This window comes from Coptis chinensis, chromosome 6, assembly GCF_015680905.1.
Source record: "Coptis chinensis isolate HL-2020 chromosome 6, ASM1568090v1, whole genome shotgun sequence".
Classification (NCBI taxonomy): Eukaryota; Viridiplantae; Streptophyta; class Magnoliopsida; order Ranunculales; family Ranunculaceae; genus Coptis; species Coptis chinensis.
This window is the reverse complement of record NC_141461.1, coordinates 84,173,303-84,196,959: the sequence shown is the minus strand read 5'-3', so window position 1 is coordinate 84,196,959 and position 23,657 is coordinate 84,173,303. Positions and strand designations below refer to the sequence as shown.

Genomic DNA, 23,657 nt, shown 5'->3' with positions numbered 1-23,657 from the left:
AAAAAATACATCATGATATTTAGAATATTTTTTATTGATAAAATGCTTTCAAATTGCTTATATTTTGAGGTTTTGGTAATATTACACCTTCAGCCATTTTTAAGTAGTAAGCTCCATTAATTCCCACTTTGTGAATGATGTAAGGCACATCCCAGCTTGTTGCTAGTTTGCCAGCCCCTTTCTCTTTAGTTGCTTGAGTAACCATTTTCAAGATCAAATCATTTTCTTAAAAATGTCTTTCTCTCACTTTCTTATTGAAAGCTTTTCTGAGCTGCCGATGGTATGTGTCGAGTCTTAATCTTGTTTGATCTCTTGTTTCCTTGAGATTGAGGACTTTTGCTGCCATTACTTCAGTATTTTGGCCCTTCGTTAAGACTTTGGTTATGGATATCGATACCACCATTTCTGATGGGGTTAATGTTTCCATGTCATAAGCTAATGTAAAAGGAGATTCACCCATGGCAGTTCGAGGTGTCATTCTATAAGCCCATAGAACGCTGTTTAATTCATCCACCCAAAGACCTTTCTTCTCTTCCTGCTTTTTCTTGAGATTATCCATAATGGTTTTATTTGTTGCTTCTGCTTGCTCATTACCCTGAGCATAATATGGTGCTGGTGTGAAATGCTTCACCTTGTATGATTCCAAGAAAGTTTTTACTTTTCCTCCCTCGAACTGTGGCCCGTTATCTGATATAATGACATATGGCAACCCATATCAACATATTACTCTTTCGGAAAGAAAATTTATCACATCTTGCTCCTTTATGTGCTGTAAGGCTATGGCCTCTACCCACTTGGTGAAATAGTCTGTGACGGTGAGCATGAATATAATCGTCTTTTACCTCTTTCAGGTACTAGAGGATCGACAATGTCCATGCCCCATAACGCAAAAGGTTATGGGTTCGACACAAAGTGCAACTCCTCAACTAGAACGTGTATAACCTTTCCATGTATTTGGCATTGCATGCACTTTTTAGCATAACGAAGACAATATCTTCGCATATGGGGCCAAAAATATCCTTGCCTCGTGATTTTATTTGCCAATGACCTTCCAGTTGAATGGTTTCCACGTTCTCCTTCATGGAGTTCTGCAATGATTAAATGTGCATCCTCATGTGATATACATTTCAGATGTGGACCACCTAGATTCTTTCGATATAGCTCATCATCAATCAATACATATCTTTTCACTCCAGACTTGATTCTCCTGGCTTCATTTTTGTCCTCAGGTACTTTACCCTAAAGTAAGTATGATATATATGCTTCCATCCATGACGCCCCCAATGTATCGATTTCCATAACCTCTGGTTTGTCGACATTGATGCTTGGACTCTCCTGGACCCCGATGTGTAAAGTGCGACCCTCCGTGTTTTCTAGCATCGCTGCCACATAAGCTAGGGCGTATGCATGCCTGTTTTCATTTCTATTGAGGTGATGAAGCCTTATTTTACTAAAGTCCCTCAACTTAGCTTTTATAAAACTCAAGTAATCCACCATGTTCTCACATTTTGTGGAATATCCTCTATTAATATGGCCGACAACAAGCATTGAGTCACTAAAAATTGATAATTCTTTTACTTTGAGAGATTTGGCCATCTCGAGTCCAGCGATTAATGCTTCGTACTCAGCCTCGTTGTTCGATGCATGGAATCTTAACGTTACTACTGTTTCGAGCCTTTGATTTTCGGGTGTAACCAATACAACCCCGATACCACATCCCTTACTCCCAGATGATCCATCGACAAACAGTTTTCAACCATTCATTCCAGCCCATGCATGGATCATCTGTATCGATAATATCCTCGGGCTCTTGCGGCGTTGAGAACTCCTCCTCTTCCATTCCCCAACTAGCATTTGATAGGGTTATATACTAAAAGCATTACTTTTGTAATAACTCTAATTCTTTATATTTTGAATGAGAATCATATGGGCAAATATTATGCATATTATATATGTTATTAGTTATATGCATGCGTCTAATACTTTATATTGTAGATGATATGGTGTGTGGTGACACATAGAAGATCATATCATCAGTACCTTATAAAGTATAAGTAAACATTCACAACCTAGATGGATTTGGACAAACCATTGGTACGGTTGTAGTATAATCTGGTATTAGTCTATCTTGACTACATGATTACACTAGTCCACTTTGTGTGTATTGAACAGGACCAAGTAAGGTTGTTTATCTTTATACTGACTATATAAGAGAACAAACACCTCTGTTATTATGGATGCTTGTCCTCTTAATCCGGATATAATAATGGGCACTTACGTGCATTGTACATTGCTTTAAATCATCAATGAGTGAGATTCATTTGTGACTCAACAAACTCGATGGATTGGGTAATGGCATTGTATGTAAGGTGTGTTGTTGATTATAGAAGGAATCCGTGACCCGCAAGAAGTTGGGTTGATAATGTCCCCTTGAGGAGCTCATAAGGATTGTCATGTAAACCCTGCAGGTAGATTTAATCCGACATGACAATGAGGTTGAGTGGTACTACTCAAGGACATAAGAAGTTGATTAATATAGTTGTCAGTAACTTCACTTAATCAACGGGCATTCGATATCTTAAACACGGGGAGATCAACGAGCATATAATATGGAGCCCATAAATGTAATTTTGGGATTAGGGCGGTAGTGTAACAATGGCCTTTAGTGGAATAAGCCATTTGTTGATGGATTTGGGTCGTATGTTCTAGGTGAACATGGGAAGCCCAAGCCCGTCAGGAGACCTAACCCTAATTTCTCCTCATGGTCCCTGTTGTAGCCTATATAAAGAAACCCCTCTTCTCTGGCCGACTTACTTAGGTTTTCTCAAGAAAGACAAGTTCCCAATTCAGTTTTGATCTTGTGAGTGAGAGAGGCCAAGAGAGAAAGAAGGGGCTGGTAGATTGTTGCCCACACAATGTCCATTCTAAGATATGAATACAATAGAAGATCAAGAGGTTACTAATTCGTAGAGCTTGGATTCTCAGAGATATCACAGCTGGTTGAAGGTATGATTCTAACCAAAATCGTGAACACCCTTTATTCCGCTGCTCATGGGTTTTCACGGTTTGTAAATCATTCGATGTAACCATAACGGTTCCTACAGCATCCTCACATGGAAAATCAGCCAAGAAGTCTTCCAGTACCTGACTTTTCTCCGATACTCAATTTCGGTATTCGACACCAAATTCATTTATTAGTACTGACCATTTCGACATTCTTCATGATTTGGCAGTTTTCGCCGGAGTCTGCTTTAATAGGAGATTCATCATAACAATAACAGAGTGTGCTTGAAAATACGGCTTCAACCTCTGAGATGAGAATAATAGCGCCAAAGCATATTTCTCCAGTGTCGAGTATCGTGTCTCTTCCTCGAGCATTGTTTTTCTTTGAAAATACACTGGTCTTTCAACACCTTTTTCAACTTTTACTAATACCGAACTTATAGCAAAATCTAATACAACCAAATAGAGAAGCAAACTTTCTCCCTCATCTGGCTTTGTTAGCGTCGACATTTCTTGTAAATATTTTTTTAATTCGAAAAATGCTTCTTCACATTCTTCATTCCAACAGAATGTATTATTCTTTTTAAGCAACTTGAAAAGCGGCTTACATCGATCAGAGGTTTTGGATATGAATATGTTGAGCATAGCTATTCTACCAGTCAGTCTTCGTATCTGCTTTCTAGTTGTTGGTGATGGCATTTGCTGAAACGCTCGTATCTGATCAGGATTAGCATCGATGCCTCGCTTGGTAACAATGTACCCCAAAAATTTGCCAGAGATGACCCTAAAAGTACATTTTTCTGGGTTAAACTTCATGTTAAACTCTCGTAAAATTTGAAATATAGTGTCGAGGTCCTTCACATGATCTTTAGCTTTTATGGACTTTATGACCATATCGTCGATATTGACCTCGACAATTCGTTTAATGAGCTTCTTAAACATCTTCTCTACTAGCCTTTGATAAGTGGCTCCAGCATTTTTCAATCCAAATGGCATTATGATGAAATAGTATATACCTCCATTAACGACAAATGCCGTTTTTATATAGTTAGTCTATGATAGCCATTAGAATCTGAAAATATCCCGAATATCCATCGCAAAAACTGATTAATTTGGAACCAGCTATTCGATCAACCAACTCATCTATCCTTGGCATCGGATAATGATCTTTAGAACACTTCTTATTCACATCAGTAAAGTCGACGCAAATTCGAACTCTACCATCCTTCTTAGGCACTACTACTATGTTCGCCACCCATTGAGAATGCTGCACTTCTCTAATTATGCCATTATTTAACATATTTTGTATCTCGACTTGCACCGCTTCTTCGTACATTGGTCTAACCTTGCGATGCTTTTTATGGACGGAATTGTATTTTCTTCTATATTCAGCTTGTGTGAACAGATAGCTGGGTCGATACCGGTGTGGTCCGACATTGACCATACAAAAACATCCTAATTTTCTTTCAAAAATACCATCAACTCAATTCTTATAGTGGCAGATATTTCTGTACCAATGAACGTATGACGCTCACTTTCTCCTGTACCAATATCAATTTTTTCCACCGTCTCTATTGTTTTTCTTTCCTAGGGGGGTTCTTCATTTTGCTTTAGCTCTTGTGTGAACTTTACCTACTCATGTAACTGCATATCGGTGTCGTTAGGTAAAGCTTGTTGTAAGTACTAGTTAGAACCTTCCAAGACACCCCCAGTGTCTTGACTTTTTCCCTTCATCATCCTCTTTACAATGACGAAATTATACTTTTCTAATTCATACTGATCCCCCCTAATTTCGTGCAAACCATACACAGTGGGAAATTTGATTACCTTATATAATGTACTTGGAACAGCACGCATATCGTGTATCCACTTTCTACCAAGTATTGCATTGTGATCTGAGTGATGCTTTATGACCATGAACTTCGTCATCACTGTCTGAGGTCCCGTTCTAACTGGCAATTTTATTTTCCCCACGGGTTTGGTAGAGCTTCCATTCAACCCAAATAAACTGAATTGTGGAGGCTTTAGATGAGTCTCATCGAGAACCATTCCTGTGAATGCTTTCCAAAATAAAATATTCACAAAACTCCCACAATCCACGAGTATCTTTTGTACATCATATCCAGAAATATGCAAAGTGATTAGTAACGCATTATCATGTGGCAACATCACCTTAGACAGGTCATCTGGTACGAACATAATTGCTCCTGGGATACTAGCCGATACCAGACTCTGACTTACTGGAACAGGCTCGATATTGACCTCGAGCACTTCTTTTACCGTTGAAATCTTCCTTATTTTATCTCGAAAGATTTTCTTCTGTGGAATCTCTCCTTTGTATATCAAGTTTATTACTCCAAGTGGCTTCTCGTGGATGGTTGCCGTTTCTGCGGGTCGGACGTCAGCCTTGAACTCTTTCAATTTCCCATCTTTTATCAGTCTATCAATCTCTTTTAATAACTGCAAACACCTATTTGTCTCATGGTTCTCAATCTTGTGGAATTGACAATAAGGTTTGCCCTTCATCTCCCTAAGAGTGTCTTTTGGCCATACCACAAAATCTTCTTTCATGATCCTTCTTAATATATCTTCTGGTATGGTATTGATGGCGATAAAATTACTGGGATCTAGCTCTTCTTTTAGTGTCCTGTCATATTTCCTTCTTTGTTGTGGTTGATTTTCCCGATTCCTATAATGCTCTTGAGGTCTTTTGTTATCTGACCTCGAGGAGTCTCGACTCTCGCGTCGATCTCCATTATCTTTATCCTTTTTTCCTGTCTTTGATACTTGTAATACTGTTTGCATAGTGGCTGCCTTTAACCCCTCTTCTACTCTAATATCTCTGTCAGCCTTATCATACAACTCTTGTAGACTTTTAACTTCCTTTCACAAGAGATATTTGTGCATAAATGATCCAAGTATCACACTTATTTGGAAAGCCATGACGGCTGTCATTTCAGACTCGTCTAGCCTTTCCACCGATTGAGTTTCGGCTTTGAACCTGGCCAAGAAATCATTCAATGACTCCTTCTTTCCTTGTTTCAACTGGAATAAGACTGACACCTATTTTGGTTTCACCCTCTGGTGACATGACCGTAGTTGGTGGGGAATCTTTCTTCGATTTCACGAAAACACACAATGGTCCCCTCAGGAATTGTACAGAACCATTTCAGTGACATAATACAGAATCCCAATATTCCGTGCCGTGATATATCGAGAACTGATGTCAATAGCTAAAGAGATGGTCCATGGGATCAGTAGTCTCATCATACTGAGTGAACTTTGGATTCTTGAACTTTGGAGGTAATGGCACCCTTTCTACTTCCTTTTTCAAAGGGTTTCTACTTACATCGTCTACCAATTTATGAATCGAGGCTGATACCTTTTCTAGGAGCTGGTCCCCAAATTGCCTCTGCATCATTTCCTGCACCATTTCCTTCGTGATTGGTGTTTTTACCTCTTCCTCTTGCACTACCTTTGGTGTCGACTTCCTCGATTGCACACTTTCAGGGTGGCTTTTTCTTATTTCCTTGAAATGACTCTTCCTCACCACTAGAGTGCCTGAACTCAACTCTTCTCCATCTTTCTCATGCATAGCGTCTACTGCACACTTCTCATTCTCTTCTCTCACAACTTTGTTTAATTTTCAGCCATTAAAACTTTATTCTGCTTTTCCAATTCTTCTATCCTTCTCAACAAGACTTTTAAAGATACCTCTTCTTCATATATCTCATCTACTTCTTCTACCAATCTACTAACTGATTGCCTTGTTCTTCGCTCCTCATTCTTGGATGCTGCTCGAGAAGTACTTCCTTCATTAACCATTATTGCTTTACTTGCTGTCGTACGCTTTGGAGGCATCTTGACAAGAAAATGACTATCTCCTTACACAACTTCACTGATCTAACAGAATCTTCTTGAACACCCTACTATTATGTATCTCCAAACTTCTACCCTTGGGATCGATCTTCAAAGAAAGAAGAAAAGAAAGATCTTTTCTTGTCTTTGAATCACAGACAGCGCCAATGTAGTAATCAAGAATCTTCTTCTAAGATCAGCAATGAATTGAATAAGTTTAAATTGAGTTGATAATAAGACAGAGATGAAACTCAAGCTTTAGTATTCATCATTAATGATGGTTACAAATCTCTCTCTCTCTCTCTCTCTCTCTCTCTCTCTCTCTCTCTCTCTCTCTCTCTCTCTCTCTCTCTCTCTCTCTCACTATTTTTTTATGGTTTTACAAGTATTTTCTAATCAATCTCCAATCTCCTTTCTTTCTCCTTATCATCGCTTTATATAGTCATTTAGCTGTAGTTGTGCCCAATCATGTCCTGACGCGTGTCCATTCCCCTTCTTCTTCCTCTTTTTTCCCGCTTCTTCCTGCAATAATGAACTTAAACGCAAGATATCGGGTTGACGATATTTGCCCACGACAATGAACATACTAATTAGTAAGAACTTGTCACCTTATATGTTTTTATTATACATTTTGATTTCCACAGTTCTAAATGTATTTTCCAACATATACAGATGCAAGAAATAACTGTATTGCATAAACTTTAACTCGAATGGTGTTTTACCGGAGAAAGTATTTTGACAAGGGTTCTTGTAGGTTGGTGCATGTTCTTATCAAGGAGTCATTCCCAATGCTTGCGCTTGATGAGATCTGCAAGCAGGTTAACAACAACATTTAGGAGGCAGTCACACTTAGGCTGAGTCCAATGGTCTGCCACTCTCTATCTCTATCCCTCAAAATAACAATGTTGTACGAATAGAGAGTAGGTTTGGTTGAACTAATGGTTTGAACAATCCTACACCACTTGAACTAGCGCGGTTTGAAACCCACTTTTTTTCACGCCACTTCGACTAGCGCAGAATGAAAACCAAAAAAAAAAAACCATTCGATGCCTCTTCAATTGGCATAGAATAGAAACCCAAATTTCTCAAAAGACGAAAGTGGTAAATATGAATTTCACATTAACAATATGAATTTCACATCACCCGCGTCGGTAAACATTGGTGTCGAGACTGGGGCAACACATGATTCCGATATGCCAGGAAATTCTTCATCGACAAGGGTACGTGGGCGAGACAAAACAAAACAAGTGAAAAGAGCTAAATCACAAAATGCGCCCAGTCTGAAAAATATTGAAGAATATTCTCGACAAGCGATGGAGGCTATTGAAAACTCGCGTGACTGCGGGAAAAAAGCCTATGAAGTTTACGAATCTAGTGAAAAAAATTCTTCATGTGGTAAAAATAAAGAGAATGGCCAACCCTCGCGAGATTGGAGTGGGAGTAAAAAATCATGAGCACAAATACTTTAGATATGACACCAGAAGGAAAAATGTATTATAAGGGGATGAAACGTCAAATTAACCTGGAAATGCAAGCACGTATGTCTAGTGTATCAAGGAACCAAGACTTCACCAAATGCGATGAAGATTCCGATTGAAATTGAATATCTTTTGAAAGTGTTGTGTTTATTTCATGCCATTTTAATTTGTGTTTTGTAATAATGAAATATTTTTTTTATGTTATGTAATTTGTTTTATTTTATGATTGTCAATTAATTTGGAAAACTTTGTTTTAATTACGCAAAAACACGGCAAAATTAAATTAAATTGAGTAATATGATACATCCGTAATAAAATAGAAGTAGTAGGAGTAGTATAGTAATTTGTTATCCTCATAATTACCATGTGATTTGGTGGAGACACTTCGCAAACCACTCCACTTCAAATTTAGCGGTATGAAATTGTATTTTGCATTCCACGCCACTTTAAGTGGCGTCATTTGGGTATTTACAAACCACGCCATTTCAATTCGCGTGGAATGCACTCTCTATTCCTCAATAATACTCTCTATACATGGAAAGTTATATAGAGATAGGGAAAAAAACCACCACCATTCTCTCCACTTTTGAAGAAATGGGAGCCATTACACCCAACCTTAGGCTACTATTAAAGTACAACTTCAGGCCAAGCAAAAGTCCCCTGCTGACGAACGCTCATCAAATGGTCTATCGGCTTAACTCCTAATTGGACAGAGGATACATTTTTCTTCTGAACCGAATCGTCATGAGCAAAGCAACTTTAAAAAAACAAAACAAAAAAAGGTCATCAACGTGGACAACTTTTGCAATGAGCTGCTTCAAGTCAAAATTAGTTATCCAAACGCCCCGAAAACATCAAGTCAGCAAGTCAAGATTGATAACAGACTGACACGCAGCAAAATAATATATTGACTGTGGAAGTCTTGGGCGTGTTTTATACTGAAATTGTTATTGGAAAGAGACACTATTGGAAAGTCCCGTGGCGTGTTTTAGACTAAAAAGGTTCGTCTAATACCTCATTTCTAAATAACTTAATGAAAGAAGGGATCATTGTTTGGTACCGATTATCCGAAACCGAACCGATAAAAAATTGAAACAGTTATAACCGATTAGTTAAAAACCGATGAATATCGAAATCGAAACCATAATCAATTAGTATGATTTTAATATATAAAATTTAATATTATATTCTACTAAATAAAGACAAATTTAAATATTATAATATATAATTTTAGTTTGTTAGGTGTTAAAATTTACTAAATATATATAGCATAATAGTGAATATGTATTATTAAATACATGATTTATTGTTTTATATTAGACATGTGTATTGTAAATATTAATAATAATGTCAATATCTACATATATAACTATAAATTAACTAATACACGGTATATATTAACTAATAAACACATGTCTATATTGGTTAATGAATACCGGTATTAATGCTAATTAATAATTATGGTACATGTATTTATTCTATATTCTATATATGACGTATGTTTTAAGGTAATTTTCAAAAACCATTGAATTTGGCACCATTATTTCTTATGAGAGTGCCACACTAAAAACCAATTTTTATATGGATTCCATAATAAATAAATAAAAAATGTAAATTTAACAACAATAATTACAACCTGAAAAAACGACTCAATTAATGGATATAGATCCAGGTTTTTAAATATAATAAAAAAACAAAACCGAAAGAACCGACCCAGTCTAGTAGGAACCATTAAAAACAGAACCCATAAACACTCCTAATTCCAAGTTTGATTATAATAATAATATAGTAAAGAAAAACAAATCAAGTGGAATTATCGATTGACTGACGTGAACTAGTTACATCGAGTCTGATTTTTATTTTAGATTAGTTTCAGGTCCAGATTTAGTAGAGAGAGAATGCAAAGGTGTGCTAATACTTTACTGGAATGGATCAGGTATACAGGCATTTTTCAGAAACAATATGTCGACCTTTAAAAAACGTTTGTGCAGCAACTGGAATAACGAAGACTACGTCAGCTCTGTTTCTCTTCATTTGTTCTCTCTTTGTTTTTACCTTGGTTTATTCCGACCACATCAACTTTGTAAGTCTTCTTTCACTACTTTCTAACTTTTAAACATAATCTTAGTGAAACTTTTTGTATTTTACTCATGGTTGATTGGTTGTCACAGTTCATCATGGTCATGAAACTACAATATTGCATAGACTTCTAAACGCAATTGCCAAAACTTTAACTAATATATGTGCAGGTCCAGCGAACTATATGGGCATATGGCCTACTACCTACGTAATATTTGGTGAAAAATGAATGTAGCATTTCTTTTTAGTGAATTTGTTTTGACACTCTCAAACTCATAGTTCGAAGTATCACACGTACATATCCCCGCATCTTGTATTACGAGCATTCTTCCTCAAAATGCAGATGAAGAAAATGTCAATATGAGTTGCAATTTTTTTTCCTAAACAAGGTCCCAACACCTACTACTTAGATAGTTAAACACTTAAACTGAAAAGTTTAGTCGCGTAACAGACAATCAGAGATGACATGCATAGTCCACCTGCTATATAAGTATATATAGACAACGTAGTGTGTAGTGTCTGTGTGTATGTACTAGACTACTAGTTCAACAATTTTCCTTTCCTAAACTTATTCTGGTGTTATGTTCATGAGATCGTAGATTGCCTCTTTTTTTGTCCCTATTCATTCTGGTTTCATGTTGAGTTATTTGCTTATTTTATTTTTCTAAATTCATTATGGTCATACATTTCCCATTGATGCAGTCAATAGCAGCCCGTGAATCATCAGCAGAATCTATCCTTGCGTCCAAAGAATGCCATAAACCTCACCTAAAGAAAACCAGAATCCACTATTCTCTCAATTGCGCAACAACAAATCAAACACAAACGTGTCCCGAAAACTTGGCACTTGTAGACCAAGAACCACAATCCCCGTCACTAATGTGTCCTGATTACTTCCGTTGGATGCACGAGGATTTACGGCCATGGAAAGAAACGGGTATCACAATGGAAATGGTAGAAAGTGCAAGAACAACAGCTAATTTCAGATTAGTAATTTTAAATGGAAAAGCTTTTGTAGAAATATATAGCAAAGCGTTCCAAACAAGAGATGTGTTCACCCTATGGGGCATATTACAACTACTTAAGTTATACCCAAAAAAATTACCTGATTTAGATTTAATGTTTGATTGTGATGACACTCCAATTATCTTTAAAGATTCTTACACAAGACCCAATGCCACAGTTCCACCGCCTTTGTTTCGTTATTGCGGAGATGATGCAACTTTGGACATTGTGTTTCCTGATTGGTCATTCTGGGGTTGGTAAGGCTTCTGCATCACTTTCTCTTTTTCTTTTCACCCTACACACCCTGCAGTGTGTTACAATTCTATTCATGATACATTTTATTCTTTTGCAAATTTTCTTTACTCTCTCCAAAAGAAAAAAGTATGTATTAAGAAAATTAAATACTACTATATATATACTATATAGAAACTCCTACAAATCCTGAAAGAAGGAATTTCTTGTTCAATATTTTTTTTCCAAATGCATTGTTCTGACTGAAAAATACTTGCATAAATTTACCAGGCCTGAAGTTAATATAAAGCCCTGGGATTTTTTGTTGGAGGAACTCAAAGAAGGGAATGATAAGGTTAAGTGGACAGAACGGGAACCATTTGCTTACTGGAAAGGAAACCCTGGAGTTGCCAAGACAAGGCAGGACCTCCTCAAATGTAACGCCACGGACAAAGTGGACTGGAATGCACGTCTCTATGCTCAAGTAAGAAATAAATAACCACTCTAAGTTACGTACTCATTGTTGTGAAGTGCATTGTTGCATATGGCAAAACCATAACAAAAATTAGTCGCTGCTGTAATTAAATATATATGTGATCAGATATTAATCTTAACGACTCCATTTGTTGCATAGAAAATTTTAATATGAAGATAGTGGAATGATAGAAAATGCTCTTTTTACAGTCTTACAATATGTCAGATAGCTTAAATACACAAGTTAACCCAGAGATTTACAGGATTGGGGTGCTGAAATTAAAAAAGGTTTCAAGCAATCCAACTTAGCAGACCAATGCATCCACAGGTAAGTATACAGTGTAAGCTTTTACTTGCGTCGAGCCTCAGTTTAGACTATAAATCCATTTTTTCGGTTATAGATTGTTTTGAAACATTCTCTCACTGAAATTCCAAGGTTTTGGACTTTTTTCCATAAAATTTTATACAGATATAAGATCTACATAGAAGGACGGGGCTGGTCTGTTAGTGAGAAATACATAATGACATGTGATTCTGTCACTCTGATTGTAAAACCCCGGTACTATGATCATTTCACAAGAGGTCTTGTACCTATGCAACATTACTGGCCTATAAAGGACTATGACAAATGCAGATCTATTAAGTTTGCTGTGGAGTGGGGTAATTCGCATACAGAAAAGGTTACTCTCTCACTCTCACACACAAATGTGCACTCATTTAGTCATTTTTCTCCAATTTAATATTAACAGCATCAGTCCTAATTTTTATGCATGTATTCTATCAGGCCAAAGAAATAGGAAAAGCAGCAACAAACTTCATGTACGAAGATTTGGCCATGGATTATGTGTATGACTACATGTTCCATCTATTAAACGAATATGCCAAGCTCTTAAAATACAAACCTACTAAACCTACAAAAGCGATAGAGTTCTGTTCTGAGACCATGGCTTGTACTGCGGATGGATTAGTTAGGAAGTTCATGGAGGATACTATGGTGAGAACTCCTAGTGATGCAATGCCATGCAATTTGCCATCTCCTATGGATCCCCGCACTCGGCTAACTATAGATAAGAGGAAGGAAGAATCTGTAAAGCGAGTAGAATTGAGGGAGAAGAAATATTGGGACGATCTAACAAAGTAACTCTGGAAGCCCTCTTTAATTTGTATTGGAGAATAAAATTCTTCTCAACTTCTTTGATATTGCATATTCATATTTCCATATTGTAATCCACAATGGGAATTTATATATGGCCTCTGTCTCTTGATTTAGACATGCATTTTACCATTGCAATTCAAATTTGATATCGGAGCTACGACTCTTCACGATCATCGCCCCGTCGCCGCAATTATCAATCACAACACCACGTACTAACCATCGCGTTAGAAGGAACACGTGTGCGATAGTGATCTTCTCAGGTTGAAGTGGGCTTCCAGCTTGGATTAATTAACTTTAGAAAAAAAAAAAAAAAATAGCCGCCCAATAAGTATAATTAGGGGCCATTTGTTTTTGCCTCTTAAGCAAGGACCAAAATACCGCTGATATATATTGGTATTTTAGTACACGGATATCGATATTTTCGATATATATCCACTGAATATAGAATCCTTTTTTTCCCGATATATATCGGAATTTTCGATATAAAATTTTATATCGCCGATATAATCGATATATCCGATATTTACGATATATATCGGTTGACTTTTTGACAATTTTTTAATATAAATCCGATATTTCTAATATATTTCCGATATATTTCCAATATTTTTGATATTTTCGATATTTTAAATAGTTTGGACTGGTCACCAAAAAAATAGATATATCCGATATATATCGGTTTTTGGGTACACTGATATATTCATCGATATCGATATTTTGGGCCTTGCTTATAAGACTTTGAGGTCTTATAACCTCTTATAAGATGTGGCCCAGTGATTTTGGACATTTTTTTAGTATTAAAATTGGAAATACTTAAATTCTATAAGTCTTATAACTTGAAAAATGACTCAAACACCCCCGTCCATATATCCTTAACCTCATTTTTCTCTTTTTCCCTTTTCATTATATTATTCTCCAAATAACTCCATTACCCTAGCCACCACCGGCTACCACCATCACCACCACTACCACCACCATCATCACCTCTACCACCACTACCACCGTACTATTAAGACTATCACCACCACCACCGTGTTATTAAAATCACCACCACTTCCACTACCACCACTATCACCATCACTACCACCGTGCTATTAAGACCAATATCATCACCTCCACCACCACCACCACCACCACCACCACCACCGCCAATTAAGATAGTTTTTTAAAATCGATATTCTAATTATCAAAATTAATTTGAAACCGAAAATCAAACTATACGCTTGTTTCAAATTAATCTATTCAAGTTAAATGTGATGTAAAGTAGGGTTATATTTGTCAAATAACCATCTATAAGATGTCATGTATTTGTTTTTTCTATTTTTACAAGTGTTTATAAGAGGAACTTAAAATGAAAAACAAACCACTTTATAAGACCATCTTATAACCCTCTTATAACACATGGTCTTATAAGACCCTTTTATAACTTAACCCAAAAAACAAATAGCCCCTTAATTAATTAAAGATCTATTGAAGTGATAAAGTCCCATTGAAAAGTTTTAATACAACTCAATCAATAGTTGGGCTTCAGACCTCGACACATCAGTTAGTTTTATACTTGTAATTGTTTGGTACGGTTGACACATTTGGAGGCCTTTTGAGATAGGAGGCCCAAAATTACAAATGGTTGTCATGTCACACTTTTCTTTTTTTATTTTGGAAGCTCTCTCCCAAAATTCCCCAATTTTGCTCTCAATTTCACCTGCCCACCCTCTCTCAAAATTCCCCACCACCATTACCTAGCTTTTTCACCTTTTTTTTTATGCACTACCATTATTATATTCTTTTTCTTATTCTTTCTTTTTCAATACCACCATCATTATCTTCTTCTTTTGGTCTACACCACACAGCGGTTTTCTAGTATACCAAATCTACCAATAGTGATGATGAACTTATGATATATGTATAGTGAGGATTGCGTCGACATAACATATAAAGACTCCTAAGCCAGTTAAAACCGACTCTCTCTCTCTCTCAATTTCGAAGTATTTGGCGTGAACTCTGCCTCTTTTACAAGACTTATATAAACTTCCATTTTAAAATTAACTCCTACAATTTGCTATAGTTATTTTTATTCTCTATTGAAACCGGAAAAAAAGAAAATCATAAATGATGGCGACGAGTCGACGACTCCCATCTCTATCTTTTGCGAGGGTCTTCCATTTTCTATGTTCCATTTGTTTCCTCTCCTTTGAGCTTGCTTGGTTGACCACAAAAAACTTTACCATAAGAGGAATTAGCAGAAATTAAAGATCTGGTTGTCAAACAATCAATTCCTTGAACCTTGTATGAGACAGTTTCTTGAATGAAAGAAAGAGGTTCGAAATTTCAAATACAATGTATGTGAGAGTCTAGACATTTAAATCAAAATGCATTTGCAACAATTTATTGCAATTATAATTTGACAATAATCTAATTGCTTTCCTTCACCTTTAATTTCAACAATTATATTGAGTTAGAAGACAAATAACGCTTATTAACAGTTATACCTACTATTTTGCACGTACACACGGGGTTTTACTAAAATTTGTTTCTACACATGGTTTTCTGCAACTGCTTCTACTTCTACACCATGGTTTTTGTGTACTCTAATGGCGGCTTGGCATTATGGCACTGTTATATTTAAGTTACTAGCAGGTTTACCATTTGACAACATGCTTATATATAAAACTGTGATTTATCTTTTATTTGAAATCCTATTTGTTTGTGAGATGAGGGGTTCATTTCATTATTATTTACTCAAGTACAACTTTTATGTATAATAACTTTTTCATCTTACTTTCTTATGTTGCTGTTGTTCCATATATACTTTTTTTCTACTTTCCATATATTTTGTTATTTTATCCGTCTAAAAGACTAAAATTAATTGAAGGTGGAAGTTTTGATTGGTACGATGACTCTCATAATTTTAAAATAGAGATAATATGCACGTTGTTTTTTTTTTTTTTTTCCATATATACCACTTAATTAGATTGTTTCACTATTTTATGAACCCAAAAAAAAAAAAGAAAAAAAGAAAAAGAGGGCCTCTTCTCAAACTAGGGGTGGGCAATGGGCCGGGTCGGGCTAGCCCGGCCCTAAACATTTAAAGCCTTTAAGTTATTAGGGCTGGGCCAGCCCGTTCCTAAAGTCCTCATAGGACCGGATCGGGCCGGGTCATAAGTCTAAATTTCAAGGCCTGACCCTACCCTAAGCCCTCTTTAACAGTTTAGGGCCGGGCCTATATATTTTCTTCTTTTTACTGCATCAGTTTTAAAACTCATTTATATTACAAAAAAATTTCAAAGATTTGCAAACTCAAAGTCCCACCACTTTGAAATTTGAATAACAACCAATCTAGTAATAATTCTCGATAAGTCCAACAATTTAAAATGATATCCACAATCTAATAAACTCAAGTACATAGAGACTCATATTTATATTTCAAAATTACGGTTAAAAAATGCACAAGACATATTTTGGAATGAGCTTTCATCGACATAAATCCATTATTTCAGACTCAAATCTCACCAAAATTACATTTAACATTGAAAAACACAAAGACAAATAAGAGTATGGAATGATTTTTTACTGACGTCAACCTATTTTTCATTAGGCTAGTGCCCAGTGCTCATTATTGTTCTTGGCAACTAGGTTAGACGGGGAGTTGTGAGGTGTACGTGAGTTGTGAGATAGAAACAATTAGGTTTACAAGTTTTTATGATATAAGACAAGTTATTAGAAGTACCCATACGGTAAGTGATAAATTACAAAAGACAATGTTATTTTAATTGAAAATATGTAACAAAGAGTTGGATAGTTTTAGTTGTGTATTTTATAGTGAAATTATAACTAGGGCTTGGTTAGGGCTTAATTAGGGTCGGGCCTATGTTTCATAACCTTAGCCCTGACCCTGCCTTAGAAGGCATTAGGGCCGGGTCGGCCCTGCCCTAAACTCTGTGAGGGCTTTAGTTGTAAGGGCTTAGAGTCGGGTCGGTCAGGGCCGAATTAGGATCGTTAGGGCCAAATTCCCACCCCTATCTCAAACTAGCAACATTTATTTTCTATTTCTTGATAAATTCATGGGGGTATTAAACTATTTGAATTTTTAAGTGTCCATACCCTTTTTTAATGGGGCTAAGGTGGGGTCAAAAATTTGTCCTTTTTCCTTTATAATCATTGGACAATTTCAAACAAGAACGGTAATTATTCAATCTCAGTTACAAAATGATGTCATGCCTGCCTGGTGGCAAATATTACACCATTCTAGACTAGAAGGCTAGCTTATATTATTGCAATGCATGAGTCAAATCATTGCATTTATATTCGTTATTTATATTGATTGCATATACTTATGTTCTTTTTAACGATCATGTTAGAACTTGATAACTTATTATTTGTTGTGTGTATCTTTTTGCTGTAATGTAGAGGCGGGAAACAAATGAGAAACATCAAGAGATTATGCCATGATACTTAGCAAGTGAACATTCAAACTTATTTACTGTTTTGAGAGGTTGGTCCCAAGGCCTAAAATTTCGAAGTTAGAAAATATATCTTGTACCCAAAAACCGATATATTTTGGAAATCGGGCTGACTACTTCGATATGCATAAATGACATACGAAATTGACATACACAATCCAAAAGCTGACTTGCACATTGCTCTAAGAACTGATTTTTGGTAGATATTATACAACACCCCGTTTTTTTATATATATATTTTTCCTAGTACAATAAATAATAATAATAATAATAGATAAAATAAAATAAAAGAATAAAGATTAGTGGAGATAGTAAAGGTAAAGAGATAAATCTTCATCCCTGTTTTTGGGGGGTTTTTTAAAAAAAGGACACAGAGGAGTTTACACAGGAGTTCACACGAAGAGTTTTTTTTAACATAGAGGGAGTTTTACACATAGAGGAGAAGGGAGACTTTTTGCTAGAAATCTACTGATAGCTGATAGCAGGAGCGTATCAAGAGTGAGTAGATTTTTTTAAATCTTTCACTGAACTTCATTGAGTGTTTTCTCTCGAAACAAATAGATTTCATATAACTGTGCTTATACAAAACTGATTTCATATAACTATAACCGTGTTAGTTAAGTGTTATTCATTCTGTGCCGTTGTAGATTATTCTGTGTGCTCTATCAAGATTGTTCTCTTTAAAGTTAAAGTAATGTGTTTGAATACTTTTATATTGCCGGTGTAGATTGGTTGTAAGGGTTGTGGTATACTGTCGAGTGAATATATGGGCTGTTGTGTTTTAATCAAATGTTTGGTTGTTTGAATTTCTTGGTTGTTGTTGTAAAGTGTTGGGTATGTTGAATTAATGTTTGATTGGGTACTGTTGAAGCTTTGAAGGGCAGTAATGGCGTCAAGATCGAATTCGGTAGAGGTGAAGAAATCGAATTTTTAGTATAGCATAGTGTTGGGTTTTGTTGGTGATCAAAACCAAACTGTTTCGGTGGGTTGTATGGGTGATGTTGAACCTCCCAAGGTTGTTAATGGCGTCCAATGCAATTTGTGAGGAGTGGGGGAATCGAGTTTTGATTCTATCAAAAGATTGGGTTTTTGGTGAGGGTTAAAACCAATGGGTTTAGAGGGGACAAAGGTTGGTGGTTGATGGTGGCTGATCGGTGGAAGGGTGAGCTGTTGAGGAAGAAGAAGAAGGAGGTGGTGGCGATACTGTTTTTATTTTTATTTATTTATTTATTTTTATTTTGGGCTTGGGCCGAAATAAGACTTGTGGGCTTGAGTGTTTTTTTTAGATATTAACCTGTGGGCTTAAGTTTATTTAAGTTGGGCTTAGGAAAGGCTAAAAACTTTTGGGCCTTAGTCTTTGGGTTTTTGGTTAGATGAGTTTAAAACTGGTTGACTGCTGTTGACTGCTATTGACCAGTCAACACTTTGACTAGTTGACCAGGTTTGACTTTGACTTGGCTAAGATTAGGTCTATTAGGATAGGTTTAGGGCTATTAGTATGCTTGGCTTTAGGCATATATATATATATATATATATATATATATATATATATATATATATATATATATATATATATGGGGGGGAGGGATAGAGGCATGTGCATTTGTAGCCACATTCTAGACACAGCCAATCCCATCCCTCTATCTATTTTAATCCTACGGATACAATCAATTCTCAATTAGCAATCCGAAATTTTGTAAATTTCAGAATTTTTTTTTACCGAAACCAAAAACGAAACTTTCAAAATTTAGATCGGGAATGTGGCTCTGTAACTCCTCCTTCTCCACTGTCTCTACTCTCTTCTCTCGTCTCCACTCAACCACGACTCTCTCCAAAATCAGTCGGCTCCACCACTCCAAAATCAGGCGACTCTAGATCTCAATTTCTCTCTTTCTCTCTTTCTCCCTTTCTCTCTTTCTCGATTTAAAATCTAGATCTACAACTCTCGAGGAAAGCTTTGTCTATCTACAACTCCAAGACAAGTATCATTTCATTCTCTCTGTTTCAATTATGTTTTCTTCATGGAAAAACTAATTGATTAAGTGATCATTGAGGTATTATTGGTGGGCTAATTTATGTATTGTTATAACTTTCTAACCATATTTTGTTTTCATGAAATTTAGAGATGCTATAGGTTTGCTTCTCGGAATTTTGTGAAGAGGCCTCGATTCATCATCATCATCCGAAATCGCGGCTACGGGTACCAAGTATTACGAATTGATGTTTCGTGTGGATGGCTCATCTTGGGGATGGATTTTCTATAGGGGTGCTCCCAAGTCGGACAACTTGTCGACTTTGGTGTTATTTTTTTGACATGAATGAGATTGTTGACTTATGCTTAAAATTTCAAAAAATTTTGATATTAAACAAGTTGTAAAGAAACCGATGGTTGATTGCTTTATTGGCGGGATTTTGTTTTTGAAACCGATATTGAAGCTTGAGATATTGTTGTGCATTGGAAATAAAGTAGACCTTTTGCCCGGTCACCCTACTTATTCTTTATAGAGGCCGAGGAACCTGTTTCCTATCTTGATATTGTTGCTTTGGTCGCTAGGGACTCCGTTTCGTACCAAGTAAGTTCCAAGTTTAAAGTTGAAAATTAAGGGAGTAGTTTGTATTGTAATTCAGAGCAATCGGTTGTTCAACAAACACCCAAGTGAAAGAGACTACTCTTGTATATGATATACTACGACAATATATGATACATGATATACCATCGCCTTTCTCGAGCTTCAAAGATTCTTAAACAAAATTTCAACAAACAAAGGCATTACCGTTCATGATCTTGTGGTTTTGCTCAAGGTATGTGCTTTACATTATGTGAAGTTCTTCATACTTAAAATATCATATTTATCTTGTTGTCTCCTTGGCGGATGGGTGCACTAATGTGGTTTCACCAATTGCATTTGGATGCATGTACAGGGTTTACATACCATCGGTGTTGGGCATTGCAGTTTTTCAATGAACGGACTCTACAATTTCACGAAAAGGAGATTCGGATCCTTCCTTAAACTCAACTTATGCAGCTTTCTTGAAAACAAAATGCGAAGTCTCTCGGACAACACAACCATCGTACCAATGGAGCCTCGGACTCCTTTATCTTTTGATAACAATTATTATTCAAACTTGAAGCAAAGACAAAGGTATGTTTCAATCGGATGCTTCACTTTTAAAGCGAAGAAGGACCGCCAATATTGTTGATGAGATGCTTGTTCCGGGAAATTCTTTGTCGAAGTCGGACAATCCATGAAGAGAATGGGTACCATTGGAGTCCTAACCGATAACTCGGTGAGATTAGGAAGAAATGTAGTGTGGTGAACTCTTAATAAGGATGTTGTTCCATGTTTGGTATGGCAAGTACTTAATTTTGGTGTGTGATTGTTGATGAATGTGAGATGTAAAGGTTGTTTTTTGTTTTTCTAGCTAATTATGAAGAGAGGGGGGCCAATGATATGTATTTGTTTTGGATGCAAGGTAAATGAGACTCTTGATTTTGCTTCAAGAATGTTTTCTTCTTTAATTTCTTTCGTATTTATACTAATAATACACCCCAGCTACTATCTGTGTTCTTCTATCCCCTATGCTACACTTAATAAGGTTACTAATAATAAGGTTAGGTACTAGTATACTACTTAATTCTCTCATATCAATGCATAAGTAAGAGATCAAAGATGACATTGTGATGTTAGTGGCAACAATTGGACCGTGGAATGCTTCGTACATCGTTGCCAAATTTGTGCTTAATCGATTATGGTGACTATAGTCTCGAGCAATTTATTTGGAATTTTTGCTTGGATGGTCTAATCTAAACTTTCGATTACGTTGCACGATCTTTTTGTTGCAAGAGATGAAGCAAATCTTAAACCGCAAATCATTAAACACCCAAAACACGGAAAAAAAAAAAAAGTCTTGGAGATTGAAACGCGTCTAGCTACCACATCAAAGATACCACTCTTGATGGACTCTTGTCTCTTGGAAAACAATACTAAAATTGAAATCTTTGGCATAACGAAAACAATCATCTTTTACATTTGAGGTGTTGAGTACAGGTTTGTAGACCGGACAAATTACAAGTTTCTATTTTTAAACGAACTTGTGCGGTTGTAGACCCATACTATATCGTGTTCTTCAAGTCGAAAATCCAAATTCTCTCTAGCATTCGCAAGCATTGAGTCCACTAAACCCCCATTCATTATATTTCTCTGTTTTTCTGTTGTTTCTCTTTGTATGAGCTCGTTTATAGCATCCAGACTACGGGATGGGTCCAACTTGAACCCATACAAAGGGCCGCCCTCTTCTTGATTCTTCATCTTGCGATGGACAATTTGGGCTATTTCTTGAATTGTAGTCGCTAAAGACAAAGAACTTGGTCACTGCATTGGTTTACTATAGCCGGCAAATATGACCCTTAATCTTTCCACTATCCATTGCAGACATGATCTCCTCCAATGCTTCCAAACCAAAGTCCCGGAATCCTCATGCTTCGGTTGCATCAACCTATATGCTTCATCCACAAAAAGAATTCCTCCCTTGGCTGCTTTTATCCGTCATTCATAAAGTGTTGTTCCAAGAATAGCTCTCAATATATATTACCAAGGAATAATGGACCTAAGTAACATCTAAACACGGTTGGCATATCTTCACCCAAAGGCGGACATCGGCTTCACCTCACAAAACCAAAATGCGACCAATCATACCACTGTGTCCAAGCGGTAGTTTCCTTGAGTGGTCATCATCGACCGACGACACTTCGCCTAAGAAATCTACATAGAAGCTCTTATCTTTGAAAGCTATCTTCATATTTGGGCCAAGTGTATCCGCTAGGTTGCCCATCACTGCAACAACAGCTTTTGTAACACTTTCATCCCTGCAAGCATTGGGTATATCAGGATTCAATTAAACAAGCGTGCAAAGCACTTAAACAACAAGTCTACCAAGCATACAAATATTCTGTTTCACCGATCACATAAAAAGTCTACCAAGCATACAAATATTTTGTTTCATCGATCACATAAAAAGTTTACCAAGCATACAAACTTCAACAAAACTACCAAAAGTGATAACTTAAAAAGACATGTAGTAACTGACACCATATATGTTGAACTCAAGTGTAAGAGATATGTAAGATAGTACCATGGGCTGATAGTAATCAAATACCTCAATGATCACTTAATCAATCAGTTTTTCCATGAAGAAAACATAATTGAAACAGAGAGAATGAAATGATACCTGTCTTGGAGTTGTAGATAGACAAAGTTTTCCTCGAGAGTTGTAGATCTAGATTTTAAATCAAGAAATAAAGAAAGGGAGAAAGAGAGAAAGAGAGAAATTGAGATCTAGAGTCGCCTGATTTTGGAGTGGTGGAGCCGACTGATTTTGGAGAGAGTCGTGGTTCAGTGGAGACGGGAGACGGGAGAAGAGAGAAGAGACAGTGGAGAAGGAGGAGTTTCATAGCCACATTCTCGATCTAAATTTTGAAAGTTTCATTTTTTTTGTTTCGGTAAAAAAAAATTCTGAAATTTACAAAATTTCGGATTGCTAATTGAGAATTGATTGTATCCGTAGGATTAAAATAGATAGAGGGATGGGATTGGCTGTGTCTAGAATGTGGCTACAGTACCTGTGCCTCTATCCCTCCCCATATATATATATATACAGGCCGGCTTCATCAACATACTATTCTAACATACTATCTCGACATACCTAGCCAACCATCAGATCAAATAGAATCTGACGTCAAGATCTACTTCTAAAAAACCAAACAAATGAATTGAAAGAATTGAAAAAGGGCGAAAATGTCATTTTGTTTTGCTAAAGAAAAACCCCCTTTTTCTTCTTCGCAGCTTTTTCACCAAAAAATAACTCGTTCTTCTTCTCGAAGCTCTCGCTTGAAGTTGTACATGAAAGAACAAA

General features: G+C 36.4%; 2 protein-coding genes across 2 annotated transcripts; one reads left to right on the top strand and one right to left on the bottom strand.

The window, feature by feature from the left end:
• Positions 1 to 226: 226 nt before the first annotated feature.
• On the bottom strand, positions 227 to 876 carry LOC147494960 (uncharacterized). Its single transcript, XM_086568291.1, has 2 exons — positions 843 to 876; positions 227 to 687 (listed from the first exon to the last, which is right to left on the bottom strand). Exons 1-2 carry the CDS (start codon positions 874 to 876, stop codon positions 227 to 229), a joined length of 495 nt encoding a protein of 164 aa, XP_086424417.1.
• Positions 877 to 10,139: 9,263 nt separating this feature from the next.
• Positions 10,140 to 13,419, top strand: LOC147494959 (uncharacterized). The gene is made up of 6 exons (XM_086569452.1): positions 10,140 to 10,422; positions 11,121 to 11,680; positions 11,946 to 12,138; positions 12,392 to 12,456; positions 12,598 to 12,808; positions 12,913 to 13,419. Exons 1-6 carry the CDS (start codon positions 10,267 to 10,269, stop codon positions 13,267 to 13,269), a joined length of 1,542 nt encoding a protein of 513 aa, XP_086425578.1. The 5' UTR covers positions 10,140 to 10,266; the 3' UTR covers positions 13,270 to 13,419.
• The last annotated feature ends 10,238 nt before the right edge of the window (positions 13,420 to 23,657 follow it).